Source organism: Lepisosteus oculatus, chromosome 3 (genome assembly GCF_040954835.1).
Source record: "Lepisosteus oculatus isolate fLepOcu1 chromosome 3, fLepOcu1.hap2, whole genome shotgun sequence".
NCBI classification, from domain to species: Eukaryota; Metazoa; Chordata; class Actinopteri; order Semionotiformes; family Lepisosteidae; genus Lepisosteus; species Lepisosteus oculatus.
This window is the reverse complement of record NC_090698.1, coordinates 8,751,609-8,776,516: the sequence shown is the minus strand read 5'-3', so window position 1 is coordinate 8,776,516 and position 24,908 is coordinate 8,751,609. Positions and strand designations below refer to the sequence as shown.

Sequence of the window (24,908 nt, the reverse complement as noted above, 5' to 3'; positions counted from 1 at the left end):
AGGGTGGTGGGTGTGTGGAACAGGTTTCTCAGCCAGGTGGTTGAAGCCCAAACGATGGGGACCTTGAAACGATGGATCCTGCACCTTGAAACTTTACCATCCAACAAGTTAGATGGGGCAAATAGCCACTTCTCCTTTGTCAGCATTCCAGCATGCTCCTGTTTGACAGCTGCATCCACAGATTTTTCCAGGCACAGAGAGAATAGCAAACAAATTAAGACAAATATCTCCGTTTCTTTGCAGACTTCCTGTTTTGAAAAATTAAGCTTTAGAGCCGCGTTCCAAAATTCTAGCTCCCGTTGAGAGGTAGCTATTTATTAATTCTGGTTGGGGTTTTGACATGGCTTTTCCTGTCAGCTACTGTCTAGACTCCTCCTCTTCCCCCCACGTTTCTGACAACAGGGACCTGTGCAAAGTCTACACGCACCACTGAGGCAACCTTCCTGCTGCTGTGACCTTTCCTGCTGCAGGGACTCGGAGCAAAATTAAAAAAAAAAAAACTGGTCAAGACCCCACAGGTGAGGAGCGCTATTTTTTTACTATGTTAAAAAGGGGGCTTTAAAAGACAGTGGAACCAAATGAGTGTTTTGTGTCATAGTTTCGCATAAAATCAAAATTTGAACAGAGCTTGGGGTCTCCCAGCTAGGAGACCAGAGCACACGAGAGCCTAAAAAAAGCTATCCAGGACAGAAGGCAATTCTGCCCATTCAGGGTGTTTGGCAGCTAGGAGCTAATTGAGCCAGGGGTGTCATCCTGCTGTGCCTTGAAAGAAACCAGGGTATCGGCTTCAACAACATGGCTGGGTAGCTTGTTCCAGACTCCTGCTACCCTTTGTGTGAAGGAGTGCTGCCTGTTCTCATTTTTAAAAGCTTTTCTGTGTAGTTTCCTCTTAGTTTCACTCGGGGAGCTGTGTTTTCAGTGCACTGTAGATGGAAAAACTGCTGCATTTAGACCAAGATTGTCTGCTGTTCTTTTAAGCTTCCTTTGCGATTAAATCTTGTGTATGTACGGTATATGGGTGTGTGGGATATTGTTTGAGCACGAGGGCTGAGGTCAAGGGGTGCATCCTTTGTTTAATTTTTTGATTTATTGAAAGATTTCACTGGATTTAAGTTTAATTTCACTCAACTAGTTCCTCCCTGACTCCTCAGGAGGCAGCTACTTCTCCTTCTGTTTTTGACTTCCATCCGAGAGCTCAGAGTAGTCCTGTTGTCACATGAAAGATGGCATTATAGTCAATGAAAGAGATTTTAACTGGAAAGCACACAAAGTTCCCTCAACTCCCTTTTGCACTGTGTGCAATCAGTGACCTATGGACATTTCCTGAGTGAGTCTTTGCCTCCGATCTTCTCCTACCATAACTCCTAGTGGATATTCGCCAAGAGCAGTGTGAGGAGAGAACAGCACACAGGAGAGAAGAAAAGTGACACAGGAGAGGAGCCCTGTCCAGTTTGCTTGAGTTGCTTGCTTATTGGCTGTGATAACATGGCTGGACATCTTGTCCTAGCCTTGGCCAGCCCCTTGCACAAACAGGTGCCACCTTTTGATTCTAGTTGCACTTCCCATATTTTCCATTCTGGTTCCTGTTTCACTGTTGATTCTCAAGAGGTCCGTTGGGTCGTCTCTGACAGTGACCTTTGTGGTTTCTGAACTCTTGATTCATGTGCCCTAATCTTGTGTTCAAGACTAAAAATATTAAGTTCCTTTAGTCTGTTAGGGTAGGAAGCTCCTTTCAGCCCAGGGCTGCCTGGTGGTTTCTGTTACGTGTCTCTGTCCCTTCTTGCATTCCCACGCGCGCACCCTGTAACAAACGCTCATGCCGCAAGTAACACGCCAATCACCGTTCTCTCTCGTCCCTATTTAAGTTCTCCTTTTTCCTCATTTCCCTGCTCACTATTGCGGATTCTCCTCGAGCTCCCTAGTGCGTGTTTATCTCTAGCTTTTCTCCAGTACCTGATCTCCTTGCTTGCTTCTCGTTTTCGATTTCGCCTTGTGTTTTGGATTGTTGCTTTCTCTTTTTACTTCCGTGTTCCGACCTACTCGCCTGCTTCCTGGATTCGACTTCGCCTTGTGTTTTGGATTGTTGCTTCCTCGTTGACTCTCCGTGTTCAGACCTCCTCACCTGCTTCCTGGTTTTCGTTTTTGCTCAGTGTCTTTCTCGGTCTCCTGAGTCCTGCATAGGATCCATTGACCAGATCAGCCCCATTCTGACAGTTTCTCTCTGGACAGTTGGCAGAGCAGCAATATCATTGTATGCAGTTCAAAGACTGACCGTCAGTAGTGTGAAACTAAAGCACACAGGTGTACCTGGAGGGGGACAGCTGTGAAACACTGCTGTTTACTGAACAAAAACGTCTCCTGTCTCTGTAAGTGTGCCTTCAGAAAGCATGAATCCCCCTCACATTTTTTCCCCCCAATTTCTGTTGCAAGCAATAGATGTACAGTACATTTATATGGAATTCTGTCACTGATCTACATACGTTACTTTATAATGTCAATTTAGAATGGAAGTTCCGTCAAATGTTTAACAAGTAATTTAAAAGAAATGCAGCAGTGTTAGGATGTAATAAATATTTATTTCAGTTATGAAACTCCAAATCGAGCCCGGGTGCATCTAATTGTCCTTGTAAGATCACTCTCAATCTTGAAGGGAGTCGTGCTGTGGTCAGTTCAATTGGGTTGATGATTTCAGGAGACATACCCCTGTCGTAGACTGTCCTTCAGTTGACAGTATATTTCAGTGAGGGAACTCTAACATGAAGACCAGGGAGCCGCCTGTACAACTTGTGATAGAACTGTTAAGAGGGGTAGATCTGGACAGAGAGGTGTATAAAACATATCTGGGGCACTGAAAGTTCCCAGGAGCACAGTCAGGTCCATCATTAGGAAATGGAAAGAATATGAAGCTACTCAGACTCTTCCTAGAGCAGGTCGTCCATTCAGACTGAGCAAGAGGACAAGGAGGCCCTTGGCCAGAGAAGTGACCAACAGCCCAGTGACCACCTGGACAGAGGTAACACAGTTCCATGGCTGAGATGGGAGAACCTTTCCAAGGACAACAACCTCTACAGCACCACACAGATTCAGCCTCTGTAGGAGAGCAGACAGAGAGAAACTACTCTTGAGAAAAGCCCACATACTGCAATAGCACACCTGGAGTTTGCAAGAAGGCAAGTCCCAAACCCTGAGACACAAAAGATTCGCTGGGCTGGTCCAGTTAAACAAAACCTGAACTCTTTGGCATGAATGCAAAGCACTCTGGCTGGTGCCAACTGAAAACAGCTCATCACCTGTGTAACTCCATCCCTGTCATGAAGCATGGTCCTGGCAGGGGTGTGTTATAGTAATACTTTTCAGCAGCAGGGACTGGGGTTCTTGTAAGGATAGGCAATTAATAGAGGCAAATACAGGCAAATCCTTTAGAAGAACCTGATTCTCAAGACAAAAGACAAGGACTCCATGTATACAGCCATATCAACACTAGAGTGGCTACAGAACAAGAAGATGGATGTCCAGTCAAAGCTCAGACTTGAATCCCATTGAGAATCTGCAGGTCCTGTGCAAGGATTGTGTCCACAAATCCCAAGATGCAGTTGTGCAAAGGTATCACAGACATACTCAAGAAGACGCAGACTCATTGCTGCAAAAGCAAAATGTGCTTCTGTAAACTATTGACTTGAGTGGGCAGATTTATGAATGTCAGTAAATCATATATTTGCTTTTCATTTTTCATGAGCTGTTGTTACACACAAAATATTTTGGTCCTTTTAGGTTGCTGAATGTATTGTGTGAGTGTAGGGAACGTAAATCATTTTAGTGTATTAAAAGAATCTGGTCGTTACACAACATTTTGCAGCTATTCAGGGGGTGTGAAGGCAATATTTTCTGAAGGCACTGTAGTTTTCTGGTTAAAGATGCCAGGTCAATTTTGCAGCTGGTTTCTCAGTGTACACAAGAATACATTGTTGTAAATATTGACAAAGAGCTCTTCTGTTCAAGCAATGTAATAACATATTGACTATAATTTCGTAATGTAGTAACCAACATAATTCCACACAGTTCTGCAGTAAAACCTTTGTTTGCAAAGTCTAAACCTTACAGTACATATCTTAGGAATGCTTCCTTATTAAATTCCTTATCAAAATAGGCTTTAGACTGCCACAAGAGTCATGGAATTAATTGTGTTCAGACTATTTTTTGGAGGATGAGAGTGGTTTTACTTAGAGGAAATTAGATGAAGTATTTCTGGGGGCTGACAGCATAGGATTTCCTGCATGATCTTTGATATATTATAGGGCTTGTAACCGCAGCATGATCTCTGCCTCAAACCAGGTCAGACATCCGAACTGAACAATGCTTGTTAGATTTTACGGAACATAAGATAGTCTTTGGGTCTGAATTTCTCTGAGCTTCCAAAGCCCATGGTCAAGGATGATGAAATGTTTCTTCTGGTACAGTCATGTGCTTTGTTTCCAAGAATTTGATCGTTCAGTAAAAGATGGCTTTTGAAATGACACAGGCTCAGGCTCCGGCCTACTCATCTCAGACTCAAAAGCACTTTGAGAATAGTAAGAGCTTCTAGCCTTTTCTTTTCTCTACTGTGCCTGCTGAAAAAGCAGTTCACTGGTATCTGACTGCACAATGATCACAACAGTAGTTTTTTTTTTTTAGTCTTCTAAAATCACTACCAGAAAGAAATTGTGGTGATGTCCCTTCTGGACCATCATTCATGTTAAGAAAAGCTTGTCATCTTGCAGGTTTTTGGTTTTCATATGCTGGCAGTTATCTGTGCAGTTTATTGGTGCGGACCAATAGAGGTGGTGAGATAGACTCTGTTGCTTCTGTATGGTGTAACAAAGTTTCACAGTCATGTCTGGCTGCTGTGCTTCAGAAAGGCATGAAAACACATTCGAGATGGTTCCTTTTTTTTGGCCCTTCTATTGTAGTTACTCAAGCGCAAACACCCGTTTTCTTGATCAGCGATCTGCTGCACCACAAGCTCCCAGATAAAGGCTTTTGCTAAACTTCAGCTTCAAGTGAATAGCCTTTTCTCCGCTCTGGAGATCTGTCCACTGACTGTGCTCCACTACTGCTGCTGCTGCAGTGATGTGTGTCATTGGCCTGTGTGTGTCATTGATGAGGGTCCTGTAGCCTTCCAGTTTGTGTGTTTGAGAATGTGTGAGGTTGGTGCTGGAATTTGACTCTGACTCTGAGCAGTGTTGTCCAGAGGCTGGCTGGTGTCACTGTGGGACAGTGAGCTTCAGGACCAGCTGGCTGAGGGGGCTCGTCTCTGGGCTCTTGGCTAGGCTCAGCACACTTTGTGGCAGAGTTCTGGTCTCTGCTTTTTAGGTGTAGTCAATATTTTATTGTATATATTTATTTGCAGTGGGTAGTGGCCAAATTCAGCCTTGCACACCATGTCTAGTGTTGTCCTCTGCACATGGAGGGTGTTTTTACAGAACTCTCTCTTGAGGGCTTCCCTGGTCTGTGAGTGGACCCCACACTTCACTGCCATACAGGGCAAGGGATTGAAAGATGCTTTTAAATATTCTGAGCCAGATTTTAGTGAGGAATTGATTATTGTAAAGCCTCCTTCTTGTGGCATATAGAATCGTGCACATCTTTTCCTTCGGTGCCCTCACTGCCAAGTCCAAACTCCCTGATGTGCTTATTCCTAGATCAAAGTAAGTGTAGCTGGGATCTGTTCTTCAATCACACATTACAGAGTTTTGGGGTTCTTCACAGATGTCACTGTGGTTTAATGGTTCTATGTTTTTTGACAAGTTTTTAAAATTTTTATATGGACTGTTGCATTTTGGTTGCCCCATTCCTCTGAATTTTGATTGATCCAGAATATTCAGTTTTTCACAGAAGTAATTTGGTTTGACTTCTCCATTTCTAACTTGCTGGCTTACGTCACCTTTTTTGTTTTCTTTGTAAGGCTGCAGTTGTGGTTGGTTATTATCTTGCAGAATCATGGGCACAGATCTGCGTTGTGATCTCATGTTTTAGACTTGAAAGTTCTTGCAGTGCTATTCTAGTGGTTCTGCCGTCTGAATCAAACCATCCTTCTTTTGCTGTGGGTTCTTGATTTTTTAAATTGCATTCTTTGAATGTTGTATACATTCTTTTGTATGTGTGAATGCTATTTGTCTAAGCCAGTGGTTCTCAAACTTTTTGGACCAAGTACCACCCCTGATCAAACCAAAGCATCCAAGTACCAGCTACAGGTCATCTTCTCATAGGAACCCCAGAAAATCTCAATGACCAACATTAACGCTTCACAACAGATTGACAACAGGAACAACAACAATTAAAAATAAACAATAAAAAAGCACCATTTCAGTGAGAAGGGTGAGCCTGTTTAGTTGAGCAAAGCAGATGTAAATTCATTGACCGAGCCTTGATACAATTCACAACAGTCTAACAGATTTTAAATCCTCAGGCATTTTCTTGACTGCCAAGGCCTCGCAATGCATGCTGCAGTGCGTCCACTTTGTATCTGGAGCAACCTCTGATTCGTGCAACTACACCACTGATGGCTTGTCATCGCTCTAGCACCGTCTGTACAAACTCATTTTACTGCATTTTATCCAGTCGATGCCATTCTCTTCGATAAATTCATTCAGAAGCTGAAATATTTACTCTCCTATAGTTCTTGTTGGTAGCAGCTTACAGAACAGAAAGTGCTCATGGGTTGTGCCCTCAAACTCATATCTAACATGAATGAGCAAATTGGCCAAACAAACGACATCTACACACTCCTCTAATTGCGGTGAAACGCATCTGCTCCTTTTGACGTGCTCCATCAGTGTACTTTTGACATCATCTGCCATATCAAGAATTCTACAAGTGAATGTCATTTGAAAGGGGCAGCAGGTCGAGCTTTTTGGCAGCTTTTTCTCCACACGTAATACGTGTCAGCGCCTTTGCCAACAGTAAACAAAGTTCTCTACAAATAATGTGGGGCTTACCTGCTTTAGCAATCCGCAAGCTTGCGTTTTCCCCGTTTCCATTTCAGAAGTCCGTCTCAGAAGTTAAAAGAAATCTTTATTTCATGCGCATGGAGCGAAACAGAGAGACGCTCTGTGTATTTTTCTCCAATTAACCTAGAACATTTCTAAAATATTTTTCTGTTATCTATCACGCTTTCCTGTCCGCAGAAGTTTGCCAGTGTTCCAAAATCACGGTCATTCTCCTACCTCCCTGTGCGCTGGAGATAACTTTTTTTAAATACAATTGGTCACTTACAGTACGTTTGTAGCACACATTCCTATACAATGTTATAGAATTACATAGTAGCTCTTGTGTCCACTCAAGTATTGGAGTGCGCTGTATCGCAGTACATGGGCTGCATATTTGACACATAAATTAATTTTATTAAAATATAAAATATGAAAACCCTTCCAATTTTTCAATACGCACAACAAATTTCCAGGGTCATGTGGTGTACCACCTGGGGGCGCTCGTTTTGAGAACCATGGGTCTAAGCTGTTTGTAGCCCCTCTGTGTGGCTGGGCCTGTGTCAGTGTGCCCATGTGCTGGTGTACAGTGTAATCTGGAGGTGGGCAGAGAGGGAGGTTGTTGCCTGATAGTGAACACATGAATAGAGGAGGGATCCAGGTCAGTGACAGCATAGTCTATCATGATACTGGCCAGAACTAAGCTGGAAATGAAATCAAGGACTCCCCTCTGGACAGATCTATAGCACCTCATGTCTGCTCTTGTTGCCTTGGTGTTGCGTCTGTATGTGAGTGAAGTGACAAGGTGTGTGTTACACAGAAGATCGTCCACATGTACAAGTGCCCCCCTGTGTGCTGGTGAGGTCTGCCAGTGTGCATGCTCATGTATTGAGGTCTGTTGTGTAATCTAGTATTTCAAAGGCTGACTTTGACAGGCATAAGAGGGCTCTTCTGTTGTTGGGCACTTGGCTTTTGAAACTGTAATTCAGTTTCAGAGCCTGAAGAAGTTGATTGGAATCAATGAGAAGGACTCTATCTTTGTCTCTCTGCAGTAGGCCAGTCATCTCACTCTCCCTACGCTGGGCACGTCAACCCACTAGAGTAACCATGGCAGTAGTGCAGCAGGTGACTACCGTGACCACATCTCACAGCAGTGCTGAATGGAGCAGCGGTGTGTGTGACTGCTGCTCGGACCTGGGAGTCTGTGAGTATCGCCCCACTGTAGGCACTCGCATGCAGACACACACACACACACGTGCAGATGTTAACGCATGACTGCATGGACCTGCAGTCCATATAGACGTGCGTGCAGGCATGCACACGAACACGAGTGGACACTAACGCACGTAAGCATGCACACGAACACAAGCGGACGCTAACATGATGCAGGCATGCACACGAACACTAGTAAAAACTAACACATGCAGGCATGCACAGGAACATGAGTAAACACTAACGCACACAGGCATGCACACGAAAATGAGTGGACACATAACGCGCAGACATAAACACGAACATGAGAGGATGCTAACGACGCAGGCATGTACACGAACACTACGCAGACATGAAGCCAAGCAGACGCTAACGCACGCAAGCATGCACACAGATGACGCAGGCATGAACATGAACACAAGCAGATGCTAACGCACGCAGGCATGCATACAAACAGGAGTGGACACTAACACACGCAGACATGCATACGAACACGAGTGGACACTAACACACGCAGACATGAACATGAACACAAGCAGACACTAACGCACGCAGGCATGCACACGAACACAAGCACATGCCAATTCCGTTTTACATTCTACAAAGACAACATTTACTTTAGAAAAGCACTGTATGTCCACATCCTGTTACAATCTTTGTGGCCACACTTGGTCTAATGCTCTCTTTATCTTCCCCCACATGAACAGAATGTGATCACGCTCATGCATATGCACACACACACACTTGTTTTTTTGTCCGTCAAGATAGAAACTTGCCTTTGGCTTGCATTCAGTTGTTATTAAATATTTTTTTATCAAGAAACACCAGAGCAAGCAGTCACGGTGAATTATGAGAATGCAAATATTAATCACCTCTACAAATCACCTCTCTCAAGGGTGGAAGGCAGAACTGTATACAGAGACTTCCAATTCTGCTTTTGCTTCAAGTCAAGGTTAGCAGCCATGGCCAGCTGTTCACACTTAGGGTGACTTGGCTAACGTGAAACTGCTCAGCACAGCTGCTGCCTTTGATTGGCTTGAAATGTATTAAAATTATCTTTAGGTGGTTCTGCTTTCTAACTTTGTGAAACGGGTCAGAGCTAATTAAAAACGCATATTTTCTTAACTCTTCCTTTCTCGCTCTTCCTATCTAGACATCTGTCAATATCGGTAGAAGTGATTGCAGCGTTAACAGTCAGTCAGCAGTTATCACTTGAATTGACTGGCGTTTCTCTTGGCCAGGCTGCTGCGGGATGTTCTGTTTCCCCTGCCTGATGTGCCAAACGGCCTCCGAATTCGGCTGGTGCTGCTGCATGCCCCTGCTGGAGACCTTCTGCTTTGCCTACACTGGCATCAACCCCCTGCCCTGCCCTGTGTCCATCTGCCTACGGAGCTCCATGCGGAAGAGATACAGGATCAATGTATGGGATGCAGAGTTGATGACGGGAGAGACTGGAAATGAAGGAGGCAGAGAGAGAGAGGGATGGAATTTGTGGGAGGCAGAGAGAGAGATGGGAGAAGAAGGAGGCAGACAGAGGAATGGGAGACGAGGGAGGCAGGGAGAGGGATGGGAGACGAGGGAGGCAGGGAGAGGGATGGGAGACGAGGGAGGCAGAGAGAGAGAGAGATGGGAGATGAGGGAGACAGAGGGATGGGAGGTGACTGAGGCAGAGAGAGTGAATGGGTGGGAGGTGTGATGAGCGAGAGAGGGAAATGGCTGGAGATGGGAATAGAGTGACAGAGTGCCACTCAGGGATCTGTATTCATTAGGGTCTTCCCCTCCTGCCTTGCAGGGCAGCCTGTGTGGCGATTTCTGCACCCTCTGCTTCTGCTACTCCTGCACCTGGTGCCAGATGGCGCGGGAGATCAAGAGACAGCGTGGCAGTTCCAGCGCAGTCACCACCACCACCGTGACCCATATCTGAGGAGGTTCGGTTTTCCCCACCAGAACAAAGGCAGAGCACTCCCGCCTCCCTTCCAACGTGACGGACAGAGCTGGCTCAGGGCAGCCTGACCAGAACTGAGAGCGCCTGATATCTGCTTAAGACATGATTAACAAAATCTGGAAGTACATACCGTCTGCTTTAACAATAAAGGCATCCAAGAATATTCTTAGTTTATCATGTACCAAGGCTAGCAGCCCTGGCTTTACACCACATATGGCTTGGAATTGTACTGAAACTGTTCTGGATGGGTTTTCTGTTTATTTTGTATAAAAAGCGTCCTTCTGTATCAATGAATTGAATTGAGTCAGTGCTTCATCAGCTTTGGTTCCCGTGTGCACACGTCATAAAGGTAATTTTGCAGCCTACGCATGCTGACGCAGCTACCCACCGTGTCTCCTTTGTTGGACACAACACTATCATGATATTACCGTGATATTACAGTTCTTTGCAGTGCTTTAACCATGATTTCCCTGTGCTTTGCTTTTACCATACATTCTCTGCCCTTTAGACCTCTTTCACCTCCATGACCTAACACAGACACTCTCGTCCCAGAAGCAGAAGTGGTGATAACCTGTCTTCTGCATGAGTGAAGGGATGGGGTAGGCCATATCGTCTTGTGCTCCTGAGGGTACAGCGCTCAGACTGACCACCTTCAGGCCGGGGCTACAACTGCAGCCCTAGGTCTAATGTTTAGAGTGTGCACATTCCTTGTGAAATTTTGCATTCAAGCTTGAACTTTTAGTGGCTTAAGACTTGCCTGATTTCAAACCTAAGGTCTTAGTTATTATGATCAGATTATAAGCATTGCCTACAGTACATCTTTTTTGCTAAAGATTCCCAACTCAACTTCTTTCCAGCTGTAATATTAAACATTTTGTGTCCACATTTTTAATGACTGTAAATAACTTCCATTTATACATTTGTAAATTTGTAGCATAGGGCATGAAGCGAATAATAAATTTGCTATCTTGTGCTTATTGGGGCTCAGAGTTATTGTTAAGAGGAGTGGATTAATGTTTTTGAAAGGCTTTTATTTTACTCTTATTTTAAGAAATCTTAGCTAAAACCAGCTATCCCCACTACACTGTCTTCTTCCTAACAGACATGGGTGTCCAACTGCTGTTGATTTTAACAGATGTTTATTCAGGGGGCCAGTTCTCAAGTCAGTCCTGTCCTGATCTTGCTGTTCCTCCATGCCTCCCCCTCAGTGGTCCTCCCTGTAAGTGTCTGCGCCATGCACAGGCGACCGACAGCCCTCCTCTCTCACTCCTCTGCAGTCCTGGCACCTGTGAGAGCTGCACAGAGCACACCCACGCCACCCCACACGCATGAGCGCACGGATGCACACAAGACCACACATGAACGCCATTTCAACAACCACAGTTGCACATCCAAGTGCACACACGGGTATGCCCACAAACCCCCATGCACACACACACACACAACACCGCACAATCATCCAGTCCAACACACACGATTCCATACACAACACCCCACACACATTCATGCATAGACACAACATGACACATGCATCCAGTCCATCACACATGATCTCACACACAACACCACAAAACACACGCAAAGAGACACAAGACCACACACATACGCGTGCGCGCGCAGCGGCACATCCAAGACCATGCAAGCAAACATGCACACACACAATGCCACACAAACATCCAATCCAACACATGATCACAAACACAAGCACACCCACAGACACCCATGCACACACAAAACAACACACAAATATCCAGTGAACACAACTGATCACACACAAATCACACACAAAGAGACACAAATCCATTGTTGTTAAACTCCACAATCTTCTCCAGTATAGTGCAGTCCAGTCCCAGTGCTGGGAACTGAGCTGTCCCTCTGTACTGGGTGTGGAAACAAGGTGGCCTGTTTCTCTCTGTGCGTACACCCACCTGCCTTTCAGTGTGAGTACCTGTCTCTGATGGCTCCCCCGTTGCTCAGTCCTGAGGCAGACAGGTGTCTGGACACCGACCGCATCAGCGAGCCCACGGCACTGACACTCTCCAGCTCCAGACCCAGCTGGCAGAACATAGAGAGTGTGCGCTCGGTCCTGGGAGAGGGGGACAGAGGGAGAGAGGCTCTGGCATACAGACGCCGGACAGAAGCTCTCACCGGAGGGTGAGAGGTTCCGTCAGGCTGAGACCTGCCTCATTCGGCGAGCTTCTCCCTCCCTCTCCTCTCATGCCTTCTTTCTCTCCCTGTGTGCACAACCCCTCCCTCTGCCCCCCGCCTGCACGCACAGCACAGCAGAACCTGACAGCTGAGCTGCCTGTAGGATACATAGGATCTAACAGGAGTTTGGAGCTGCAGGAGAAACGAGCCAGCTAAGATTATTCCCGAGGTGGATTCTAGAGGACTGTCGGGCCTGAAGCCTAGATCTCACCCCTCTAGACCTTCCCCTGTAGGGCCACCTGAAATCTGGGGTTTCGGGCCTCAAACCAAGCAGCACTAAAGAAAGGCATTTGGAACAGCTGCTCTCAGATCAGTTTCTTTCCTAGAAAAAAAACTCCCAACAACAATGTCTATTTGCATGGATGTTAAAGGTGATCAGTTTGAATACTACACTAATTTTGCATTGATTTTGGTCAGGAAGACCTCTTGCGTCCCACATTCAGTAACTCACTGATTATCAAAGGCAACAGCCCCTCTAGATGTGTTGCAAGTATTTTTGACAGTATTTTGGGTCCACATTTCAAAGTGCCATAGACCTGCAAGAGGCACCCTCTTTCTGTGCACTTCCCCTTCTTAAGAATTAAGAAAATATTGGCCAGTAGCCCACTGATATTGTACAGCGATTAGATTAGTGTGAACGGAAGAGGCTTAGAGAAGGGACGGTGTGAGAGCACCATGACTCACGAAAGGCCTCTTTCAAGCAGAAGCTGTCACTTTAAAAGGACACAACCAGCGAACCCCGATGCCACAGAAATAAGGCAAGAGGAGTGCTGGCTTTTTGTAGATGCCAGGAGTCCTGCCTGTCCGTTTTATATTCTGCTGGGCCAGAGTTTCTACTCTGTTTCTAGTCAGACTCTTCAGAGTAAAGGCTAACAAGCTGCAAGGACAAAAGGTTATTCGTAATCGTGGGATTTGTTCAATCAGAGTAGAGTACTAACAGGCTAAGAATATTAAACACGTCCCACTACTTCAAATACAACAGAATAAAGACTTGCCTGTCTTAACCCACAACCCACAACATCTGAACCCACAACCTTTCATCTTCAAACAAAGAGCCCTTACCATTATTCCACACTACCTGGAGTATACTCATTAACCTTATTATAATGTATATTATATACATTATAACAGAAGAATATGAGACAAGATTCACAGGTGGACCCTTTAAAGTAAGAGAAAGGGCTGTTTCCTGGTAATGAGGGGGTTAAGGGCTCTGTGATCTAGCCTACAAATAAAACCACTAAAAAGACTTTGTAAGGCTCACAGCACTTTGAGAGCCATACATCTGCAGACAAAAGTGTGTGAGGAAGCTGGGAGCAGCTGGGGACAGGCAGTTCACTATTGAAAGGCTGCGAGGTCAAGGAATAGGAAGTGAACACAAAGACAGTTAATTGAGCAGCACATCCAGTAAATACACTGAGAGGGAGGAACTGGAGGAGGAGCCAGCCAGCTACAGTACGTCTGCTGGGAGCCCCAGGAGCCTATATCACCAGCACCACATCTCTTAGTCATAGCTGAAAGCTGGAAATGGAGATATGACCACAGGGCTGAACCCACATAAGCAGGGTGGAGGAGTGGTGAAGAGTTCCTGGTTTGCCGCATTGTGGCTAGGGGTACAAACATTTGTCGCAATACCATACACACTGGCTTATTACAAATCCTTAGACCTTCGGCCCAGCAGGAGTAGTATAGAAGTACATTCTTACAACATCCTGGAATTTAAACAGAACCAGCCCTTGTCGAAGCTTACAGAATCAGACAGAATCAGAAAAGAAATAGAGACTTAGGGAATCCTGAAAGTTACAAACCCTGTTTTTGTTTTACTGGGAGGAGTCACTACAACAATATAAGGTCAAATAATTATGGGTTTAAAATTTCACAGCAACAACTCAGGCCCAGCAGACAGGATGAGGATGTAATGGCAGGACGGTATTGAGGATCCGCGATATCCCCAGAAATCCGAATGTGTGAGCTGCTAGACAGCTGGAAAGAGTAGCAGGACTGTACAAGAAAGGCTGATCCCCCCCCCCCCCACCCCACCCCAGATCTGCAATTACAGGACAAGGGGGGGGGGGGGGGGGGTTGATTGACCAGTATGCGCAGAAGGAGATGGGCAACAGGCACTGAAGGATAGGACTGTCTTCTATAGCACCTGCACATGCTGGCAGGAGGAGCAGGGGTTGTCTGCTGCACAGGCATGTTCAGCACTTCCCGAATCCCGCCAGGACATTCCAGTGCTGAGCTCCTTCCCAGGTCCTCTTCCTGTCTCCGGCTCAGTCGTGGACCATACCCCCCCAGGACTTGCTGCTATAATTCCTCCCGTTTGCCCTTTCCACCTCTCATCCTCATCCTCTCTACATTTTTCCAACCCCATGTCAAGTTTCTGGGGGAGGGTTTTCCGCCGGAGAAATAAGGCAGATGAGGAGAGTTCTTCTAATGATAGAAGATCATTGCCCTCGATGGGTGGCAAAGAGATTGCTCTGTAACTTGTACAGAAGGGCTTTGGCCCCCGTCTTGAAGATGGTCAAAACCTTGGCTTTGTCCTTGAAACCTGCCAGGTTTACTTCTTCATTCCTGATCAGCACGACAAGAGTGTGTAGGTGTAGGCGTAAATGATTATCGTGAAGCAAACGCCACACACACACAGAAGGCACTGGACTGGAGACCAAGATGCTTGGAGATCTCATTCTGCTGCAGGTCTCATCTGCCAGAATTGCCACCGGGATATTCCAGGCAGAACACATTCTTCTGCCCTTGAAGACTTCGTTGCCAGGGCCAGGCTTGCAGGAATTCAGTCTTCTGAGTAAAACAAAGCAGTTCCGGAACTGAAGGAGTCCTTCTATGCTTCACCCCATCCGTACTGATCCTATGCTACTCATCGTCCAGGTACCTCTTTGAGAGGGCCAATATTTGCACTGCCTTTGACATGAATCCAAACAAGGTTGTCGGTTATTTGTGTTGTGAAACAAGGATCTTCCTCCTTCCCAGTTTAACTCCCAGTTTCTGTCACACTCTCTCCATCTCATCCCCACTCTTTCCCTTCCCCCTCTTGGTTCCTCTTTCCCTCTCCCAGTTTCCTGCCGCGCCCCCCCATCGCCCACCCCCTCTCTCTGACTCACAGCTCGGTGATGTTCAACGTCTGCTCTTTCAAGCACTGCAGGCTGTGCAGAATGTCACTCTGCTCCCTCTGTCCACACTCCCACTGGTTGATGAAACTGTGGAGCTTGTCTTGGAAAGCCTTCAGAGCTAAGATGGCCTCCCTCCTCTCCTTCCGGTCCTCTGCACACTCCTCCCCCAGCCGGGCCAAGCCTTCCCTGTGGGAGAGAGAGGCAGAGCGGAAAAGGGGGCTGACAATCAGGGCAATGTAGGCCAAGGGCTTGTGCATACAGCTATAGGCCCTAACTATTAGCATGCAGAAGTAACCCCTTACCTGAGATCAGAAATGGCCTGGAAGCTGACCTCTCTTGCCCTGTGCTGCTGGGCACAGGTGGGTCCGGGGTGGGCGCTGTGATGGGGGTAGGTGGGTTGGGTGGCGTAGCAGGGCAGACAGGTGGCAGAGGGGCTCCGAGACAGGTGAGCTGGGGGCGGGGGATGGGAGGGGTGTGGGGAAGGAGGAATGGGGCTCGGGTGGGAGTGGGAGGAATCGGGCTCCGTGTGGAGGTGGGCAGGGTGGCTGGGATGGGCTGAGTAGCAGGGCAGGCAGGTGGCAGAGGGACGGCGGGCCAGGTGCGACTGAGGCAGGGGGTGAGGGGCATGAGGGGGAGCGTGGGGGTGCTGTGGGTGGTGCCAGGCATGGTGGGAGACTGGCACCCAGTGGTGGGCACATCTGGGACGCTGATGCTCCCCATTCTGTATCTCTGCCAGCCTCCGCTGCAAGGTCCGGAGGGTCTCCTGGTGGGACAAACAGTGAGGAGATATGAGGGGCAGGAAACTAGGCTGCCGATTGAATAGGCAAGGCTGGTTGGGCTCTAAATTTAGAATCGCCAATCATGAGCTAATAACACCCAGTCTGGAGTAGCCAGCGCCATGCTCTTCTTCGCCACAGCACTCAGGGAGGAAAGAGGAAGCACAAGCAGCCTCCTCCAATACGCCCACCTGCGACTTGCTTGGCTTTCAGCGCATCACCGGCACCACTGCCCCCTCCTGGAGGTCCAGCGCCATCAAGAGGAGCTCTGCATGCCCGCGGGAGTCCAGAAGGCCACAGGGAACCCAGGAACACCCAGGGCCATAACTGAATAATCCCAACTATCCCACCCTGGGTCTGTCCCAGCCAGCTCTGGACATGACTCAGGCTCGAACCTGTGCTTTTGTTGGTGGAGCTGCTCATGAGGCCCGCGGGGCTTGTCCTTATTCTGATGAAATGTGTGTGATGATTTAGCCAGCAGAAAAGGAGGTTCAAGGCCCATCCTCATAAAGAGAGCACTGGTGATTCAGAAGGCGTTGCGGTGTGTGTGTGTGTCTGTGTCTGAGCGTGGGTGGAGGCTGCTACTTACCTGTATGGCCACAGAGCTGCGGTGAATGAGATGCATCTTCCACTTCACTTCCTCACTCTCCCTCTGCACCCCCATACACTCCTCCTGATGGACAGACGGACAGTTACAAACCCTCTGGACCCTCCCACCACTCCTCCTGATGGACAGACACAACTAAAAACCCTCTACACCTAGGCCCCAGGCACTTTCACCCTCTAAATGTGCAAAAAGAGGGGTAAATGCCAATTGAATGACGTCAATTAACATGGTGCACTTTAAACTATTCTGATTCTAAATCATGTGACCGACAGACCGACAGACCGACAGACCGACAGACCGACAGACCGACAGACCGACAGACCGACAGACCGACAGACCGACAGACCGACAGACCGACAGACCGACAGACCGACAGACCGACAGACCGACAGACCGACAGACCGACAGACCGACAGACCGACCTCGAGTTCAAACAGGCAGTGCGTGATCTCAGCCGGCACCTGGCACTTGGGAAGGACTTGAAAACCCTGCGGATAAGAAGCATGGAAAAACAGAAAAATCACACACCAGCTGCACTGATGGGCACGGCAGCCAACTCTCCTCCCAGCCGCCCAGCTCTCCTTCACCTGAGGCCCTGCTGGGGTCACGACGGTGGCACACATGCCTATACCCAGTGCCCCTCTTGCCCTCTTGCCCGTGGACTCGTGACACTGAAGGAGCTCTGAGCAAAACAAGAGCCCACTGAAGAAAACTGATTTCAGTAAGGCTTCAGTTATCTCATGAAAGTGGGAGGGAATAAAAACCAGCAGGTGTGTGTGGGTCACCAGGACTGGGAACCAGTGCTGTAGAGGTATACAAGGTGAATTTAAAAGTCATCCCCTTTAAGATCTAAGGCTTTTAAAAAGGTTATCGGGTTACAAGTTGTACAGTTGTACGTATGTACAGTACCTGGGTTCCACTGTTATCTTCTCCAATGGAGGGTACTGCCTTCTTCTCCTCGGGTATGGGTGTCCCGGTCTTCTCTTCCTTTTCCACATCCTCTTCCTCCTCTTCCTCGATACACAGCAACGACTCCTCCAGCTTCTCCAAGATCTCCTCGCCTCCCTCCTCCTCTTCCACTCCATCTGCAGTCTCCTTCCCAACTTCCTCCTCCTCTCCTTCTAAAATAGACGCTGTCTCCCAAGTCTTCTTCTCCTCTTGGGATTTCTCCTCCTCCTCATCGCGCTTCCCTTCCCCTCCACCTGGGGGCAGCGCGCCAGGGCTCTTCACTTCCTGCGCCTCCTCGGCCAGTAGGGGGGGAGTCTTGAAGACATCCTGGGCCTTGCTGGTCTCCTCTGAGGCACTGGGGGGCTCTGTCCAAAGAGTTTCTGCTCGCCGCTCGGCACTGGAATCTTGGTGGGGCGAGCAAGAGGAAGAGCAGAGGAAGATGATCAGAAAAACATGCAAGACCACGAGCAGATCATGGTGGTACACGCTAGATTTAAGAAGCGACTTGATACCACTATTAACTATCAACAGACGTACAAGTATTAGAGAAAATGTGCATTCAGGCCTTCCTTTACAGCAGAGATCGCTCAGGATTGCCCCAGGCAAGCAAGTCCTACAACCACCCTAAACCACCTATTTCTAATGCTTGAGGAACAGCCCTTGGGTAATCGATCAGATAAGAAGTTATTAATAATTAGTAATAATTTGTCATTAGTAATAATGGCAAGCTCTCAACTTTCAAGACTGATACTTCTTGTTCGGACCCAATTGCTTGCAGGTTCCGAGACAGCAGATTTGAACCCATTTGCTCGTTAGCTATGTGCACAGCTCTGCTCTCGAGATAGTGGATTCGAACATGGTCGCTCAGGATCTCTTCAGGAGCTCTGAGCCCACACAGGTCCCTTCCCTGTGCAGATTCATACTCAGTTGCTCATGTGCTCAGAGCATCTCAGGATTGCACAGTCCGTTCCCTGAGCGGATTCGAACTCTGTTGCTCAAGGGCTCAGAGAACGCACAGCTTTGCTCCCTAGACAGAGGGTTCGAACGCGTTCACTCAGAACCGCACAGCTCCTTCCCTAAGTGGAATCAAACTCGGTTGCTTGTGGGCTCGGTTCCGTGCACAGCGCCTCTCCAGAGACAGCGGATCACTCCCCCATGCCGAAAGGCCGGGCCTCTGCTGCAGCCTGCAGAGAGGGTGAAGAGGGTGACGTCGCTCCTGCCACCGGCTCAGGCAGGGGGCCGCGTCTCTGCCCCTCTCTTACCGGAGTGCGTGGGCGTGGGGTGGGCGCTGCCCTCCAGGCTGTCCAGGGACATCAGGCTGTCGGTGGCGCGGTGGCACAGCTCGTGGTGCAGCAGGTTGGTGGAGGCAGTGGAGCGGCGCACCCCAAGACTAGAGTGGTAGGGGTGGGGGTGGGCAGGGAGGGGCACCCTAGAAACACACAGAAACGCATGGAGAGACCCACCCACGCTCAGCCAGGCACATTCTTAGACTGGGAACACTGGACCTGTTGAGTCATTTAATCTTCAATCAAACCTCCTGCACCAAGGAGACTGGAGAACTAAAACAATTAGAAAGTAGAGGGAGACTGGCCCATATAGATCATCTGAAGGCTGGCAGCGAACTGATCTCAGGCGTCTAGGGCACTACATGTCCAACTGAATCAATAAATCACATCAGATAAATTACGCAGAACCTGGCTGCTTGCGGGCTCTGAGCAAGCACAGTGCTGCTTCCATGACAGTAGCTGTATCACCCTGTAACTCCCAGCTGGCAGCCCACTGAAGCTCAGTAGGTGTGGGCCTGGCCAGTACCTGGATGGGAGACTCCTGGGAAAGCTGAGGTTGCTGCTGGAAGAGGTGTTAGTGGGACCAGTGGAGGGCGCTCACCCTGTGGTCCGCGTGGGTCCTGATGCCCCAGTATAGTGACGGGGACACTATACTGTAAAAAGGCGCTGTCCTTCGGATGAGATGTAAAACCGAGGTCCTGACTCTCTGTGATCATTAAAAATCCCAGGGCATTTCTCGAAAAGAGTAGGCGTCCAGGCCAAATTCCCCCCTGGTCTTTAGGAAATACCTCAGTAACAGAGGTTTTTAAACAGATGAACATGGGTACAATCAACAGATGAAAGCATAACATGATCATCTGACAATTAGTTTTAATTACGCAATAATATACTAAACGTGACCCCTGCGACTTTTTTCTAAGGACTCCATTAGTTAAATTTCACTGATTCCAAATCACTGATTGTTCCAGCTGCTGGGGCACTTGTTTCAAATGAAACCTTGGAACTATTAAAATTGTGAAAGACTTAAAAAGGACAATGGTAATGTTCACTTTGGAAAACAACAATAACAAAATAATAACATTAAAACCCGTAGTAATGTGAAGAGATATCAACAACATATTAGAACCCCAAACCGATTTAATCGTTTGCTGAATGATTATTTTCTTCAATTAAGGGACTCGCTCACTAAGAACAACCGCCGGTCAACCCACCTGTGGAAGGAGGCGGCCTTCCTGTGTCCGCTCTGGAAATCTGGAAACCTGACATGAAGCAGGGCGCTCTCGCTGGCCTGGCGCAGCTCCCGGGATTGCCAGATAGTGGTGAACAAGGTGCTGTCGGACATGTCCGGCCTCGCTCGGCGCTCTCAGACTGGTTTAAGTGTGAGAGGTTGAGGGAGAGGAATTATCCGTCTGTCGCTGTAAGCTTCCAGATTTGTCTGCTTCCCGGTTTCCGCGTTTTCTGTCTTCTCGCCGCGCTGGCTCAGCTACCAGCTCTTCAGCTCCTCGGACCCCGGCGACCAAACCCCTCGCGGTCAGTGACATCACAGCTGAGGTCGCCCGTTCACAAAGGGGGAGGGGTGACGTCAGGGCTGGTCTTCCCGCGTCACATAAGAATATTAGTTACGGCTTAGTTACGGGCTTATTTTCCTAAAATTACCCCCCCACACACGAATTCAAAATTAAATTAACCGAAAACAACCAACGCAATCAAAGACATCCGATTTTTTCTTCTTGTTTTTTCTGTAGACCCGACAAGGCGGTCTGATTTGTGAATGCTTCGTGCCCTGTATATTTCATTTACATTTTCTCGCCCAAATCCTTTGATATCCCTCCACAAGAATGCGACTATCGGTGTCGAAACTTGCTGTTAGCTCCGTAACAAGCTTGACAAGCTTTCACTTTAAAAATAAATGCTTTGTGGTGTATGGTTTAGACCATTGGCATCTAAAAACATAAAACTGACCTGTGCAGAAAACTAATACTTCTGCACAGGACATCTGAATGCATACATGGCATAAATGCAAATAAATACACCTACATACTGTATATATAGACTTGCACTGTTAAAGTTGCATTAAATTATTTTAGTATTAAAGTATTTTAGTAATTAGTAAAATGAGAAAAATTGCATTGTTCTTCTTTTTACAAAGATTCATCTTCATGCAGAAACAATTCTAGAGATAACCTCTACAGAGGTTTCAAACAGTGTATACACCAAAGTGGCTTAGTACTGAGACAGTTCTTTTTCAGCAGCAAAATTATTTTTTTGCCCGCATAGATGTGTAGAATTGCAATAAATTCATCAGACTGGACAGGTGAAAGTGCTGCATTTCCTACTGTAAAATGTTGTACTGGCTGCAGAGGCAGAGTAGACTTTGAACAGCGCTTCATCATGGAGTTGAAGATTCTGAGAATGTGAATTACAGTATCACTCAAAGACAAAGTCGATGAACTCTCACCCTACGTAAGCTGCATTAGAACAGTTGCTCTAATAAAAGAAAAGACTACTGGAGGTCTTGAGGAAAGTGTTGATGTTTGCAACACGGATTCCTGACTGTGTCTAGGGCTTCAGCGCAGCACTGGAAGTCCTGACACCCTGTATGGTACCCCAGTCCTGTTTCCTGCCATCTTTGCTGACGCTGACGGGCATCCTCTTCCATCACAGGCCCTGATGAGTTACCTACAGGAGGCCATGAGGTTTTGAGACAATCGAAATACCTCTGTGACTGAGGCCCGTCGCGCGTGTAGACAACACAAGCCCACCTTCACCATGGTCCTGGACTCTGTTCAGCCTGGGCCAGCGAGGGGTGTGAGGACAGGGCCATGGGGGTTGGGGTGCAAGCCCATCCCTCATTCCGTGAGCCAGTAGCATTAAATCAGGGCACCATCCGCTGGGATGGTAAGTTGACAAATAAGTTCTGGATCCCAAGATGAAGTTTAAACAACTGAGTTTATTGCATGCAAGGAACAATAAGATCAAAGAATTGTTCGGAAATATAGGCACAAAACTCCAGTTTATATAGCAAATTTCAGCCATTTCTGACGCAAATTGTTACCATGGTAATTGGGGGAGATCACCTGTGTCTGGACATTCCCAAGACCTTGAGCACTTTCAATGGCCGGGTCTCATCTTTCCTTAGTTAGGGAGTCTCTATCTTGCACTTGGAATCTCTTTATCAGTTAACCCCCATCCCTGCCATGACTCAAAAGTGCTTAAGCATGGAATGTCAAAGGAAGTCTTTGTGCAGAAAGAAATCCATTCACCATTTTCTCACATCTAATCACTTTCTTCAACAGGGGAAGGGGAAGAGTGGAAGAAAGGAATCTTCTTTTTAACTGTTTGTGAGCTCAGATGCATGGACCCTTGAAGTACAAGGGATAAGAATGCAAATCGACATGGAAAAACCACTACAGACTCAATCAACTTTGGTTTACAGCTCAGAGTGCTTGACAACCTTGACAGAAAACATGAGACACAGAAAGGGTTAACATGACATTAAAAGCATAGGGACCCATTGTTACAAATTGTTTGAGTTTATCAGTAACTTACAGTGTCTGTAATCATTCAAAATCATTTAGTTGGTCTAAATGATCTTAGAAGATAATTACATGCTCGCTGTCTGATAAATCACAACAGATCTCAACAACAATAATAAAATGAATTTATAGAGTTTCACCCTAAAGGATCCCAAAGCATTTCACTGTATTCCCATAGAGGAATTCATGGTTTCACAGACTACTTGGAAATTGTGACATTATCTTAAAATGAAATTGTACTGCTTGTACACTGACTTCCTGAAAGATTAGAGAACAGAATGGTTTCATGGCTGCATGACCTATCCTGTCCAAGTCTCTTGCAGGACTGCATCCAATGCATTTGCTTGTGTGGTCCCATATCTCCATGGGCAGCAACCCTAACCCTAACCCCTGCGCTCCTCTCTCCTCACTCTGCTGTGATCTCTCAGTGCTCTCAGTGAGAGCTGCGTCTCTCCTCCAGTCAGTGCTCACTCTGCTGTGATCTCTCAGTGCTGTCAGTGAGAGCTGTGTCTCTCCTCCAGTCAGTGCTCACTCTGCTGTGATCTCTCAGTGCTGTCAGTGAGTGCTGTCTCTCCTCCAGTCAGTGCTCACTCTGCTGTAATCTCTCAGTGCTGTCAGTGAGTGCTGTCTCTCCTCCAGTCAGTGCTCACTCTGCTGTAATCTCTCAGTGCTGTCAGTGAGAGCTGTGTCTCTCCTCCAGTCAGAGCTCACTCTGCTGTGATCTCTCAGTGGTGTCAGTGAGAGCTTCGTCTCCTCCAGTCAGTGCTCACTCTGCTGTGATCTCTCAGTGCTGTCAGTGAGAGCTGTGTCTCTCCTCCAGTCAAAGCTCACTCTGCTGTGATCTCTCAGTGGTGTCAGTGAGAGCTTCGTCTCCTCCAGTCAGTGCTCACTCTGCTGTGATCTCTCAGTGCTGTCAGTGAGAGCTGGGTCTCTCCTCCTGTCATACTTCAAATGTATCCATTTTATTATTGCAAATTTAGGTAGTTAAAACATCCATGTGATTTTCCCTGGAAGTTGAGAGAGCCAGATGTGGTGTCCTGCGTCACATTCAAGTTAAGCCCAGTTGTTCACAGCCAGGGTCAACAGGGATCACTTCAGCCCTGCACTACTTCCAGTGGCCAGAAGGGAGTATTCAATATGGTCCGAATTTAAGAAAACACATGGCACAAACAGGGCTGGATTTTGGTGTCCCTAGGCCCGAGTCACTTTCACTGCGAAATGTGCAAATGAGGGGTAAACGCCAATTGATTGACATGATGCACTTTTTAACTATTCTCATGCTGAACCACATGATTGATGGAGCGAGTCGAGTGACCATCACTTCCATACTTCTAGTTTCTAGAACAGCTGCTAGAGAGCGTATGATTACTGACTTGCAGCACCTAGAGTTGATCGCAAGCGTGTTGTTTCAGCTCGTTTTTTGTTAGTCACTAGTGTTTCCCTTCTTCGTAGGCCCTAATAAATATAATAGGTCCTAGGCATTATGCTAAGTGTGCCAAGTGCAAGATTTCCCATTTGGCACTAATAGGCCATTCCCTGCCTTCATTTTTTCCACAAATTGCAAGAATCTGTCAAAGTATCAAGCCTGGACTTGAAGTGTCTCTGCCTCCACATCATTTCCTGGGAATTAATTTCATGCACTGCTAAAACACCATGTATAATAATAATAATAATAATAATAATAATAATAATAATAATAATAATTGCTTACACTTATATAGCGCTTTTCTGGACACCCACTCAAAGCGCTTTACAGGAAATGGGGACTCCCCTCCACCACCACCAATGTGCAGCAACCACCTGGTTGATGCGATGGCAGCCATAGTGCGCCAGAACGCTCACCACACATCGGCTATCAGTGGGGAGGAGAGCAGAGTAATGAAGCCAATTCATAGATGGGGATTATTAGGAGACCATGATTGGTAAAATGAACAGCGTTTTCTATTACTGGAACAAAATTGGTTTTGAAGATGTTTTCAGTTCTGCCCCCGTGTGCTGCTCACTGAGCTCAACTTCAAAATGACAAGTTGGATCTACAACCGAGTCCTCCTGGGCCCCCAAAGGGATGGGACTATCCTAAGGCAGTCCAGGCTTCGCTAGAGTTCGGTCTCCTTCTCCATCTCGAGCTCTTTCGTTTCTGTCTTGTCGTCATTCTGTTCTGTCTCTGGCTTCTTGAAGAAGCCCATCTGCACAGAGAAAGGGTTGCACAAGGCCATGACTTGGTTTAGTGGTTACAGGAAAGACAATCATGGTTGAGAACATTTGAAAAGTTAGAAATGAGAAGTGAGAGGAGCACACAG

The 24,908-nt window shown here is 47.2% G+C and overlaps 3 protein-coding genes across 6 annotated transcripts in view; 1 reads left to right on the top strand and 2 right to left on the bottom strand.

The window, feature by feature from the left end:
• Positions 1 to 393: 393 nt before the first annotated feature.
• On the top strand, positions 394 to 11,096 carry ponzr1 (plac8 onzin related protein 1). Its single transcript, XM_006627569.3, has 4 exons — positions 394 to 518; positions 8,015 to 8,166; positions 9,416 to 9,594; positions 9,967 to 11,096. The coding sequence occupies exons 2-4, from the start codon at positions 8,070 to 8,072 to the stop codon at positions 10,096 to 10,098; spliced, it is 408 nt and encodes a 135-aa protein (XP_006627632.1). The 5' UTR covers positions 394 to 518; positions 8,015 to 8,069; the 3' UTR covers positions 10,099 to 11,096.
• A 145-nt stretch (positions 11,097 to 11,241) lies between these two features.
• On the bottom strand, positions 11,242 to 20,588 carry LOC107076627 (testis-specific serine kinase substrate-like). 4 transcript variants are annotated; one of them, XM_015340866.2, is made up of 10 exons: positions 20,284 to 20,588; positions 19,049 to 19,215; positions 17,748 to 18,190; positions 17,261 to 17,326; positions 16,821 to 16,904; positions 15,758 to 16,218; positions 15,447 to 15,641; positions 13,103 to 13,204; positions 12,048 to 12,205; positions 11,242 to 11,414 (listed from the first exon to the last, which is right to left on the bottom strand). In XM_015340866.2, exons 1-9 carry the CDS (start codon positions 20,412 to 20,414, stop codon positions 12,055 to 12,057), a joined length of 1,800 nt encoding a protein of 599 aa, XP_015196352.2. In that variant the 5' UTR covers positions 20,415 to 20,588; the 3' UTR covers positions 11,242 to 11,414; positions 12,048 to 12,054. The 4 variants fall into 4 exon arrangements, with proteins under 4 accessions (XP_015196352.2, XP_015196351.2, XP_015196354.2 ...); XM_015340865.2 differs by having other exon boundaries at positions 12,068 to 12,205; XM_015340868.2 differs by lacking the exon at positions 13,103 to 13,204 and having other exon boundaries at positions 12,068 to 12,205.
• A 1,414-nt stretch (positions 20,589 to 22,002) lies between these two features.
• LOC102695966 (integrin alpha-X-like) overlaps positions 22,003 to 24,908 on the bottom strand; it is a 34,374-nt gene continuing 31,468 nt past the window's right edge. Inside the window, exon 30 of the mRNA XM_015340864.2 lies at positions 22,003 to 24,794. Coding sequence (XP_015196350.2) covers positions 24,705 to 24,794 — 90 coding nt within the window. The 3' untranslated portion in view covers positions 22,003 to 24,704. The remainder of the gene's footprint in view (positions 24,795 to 24,908) is intronic.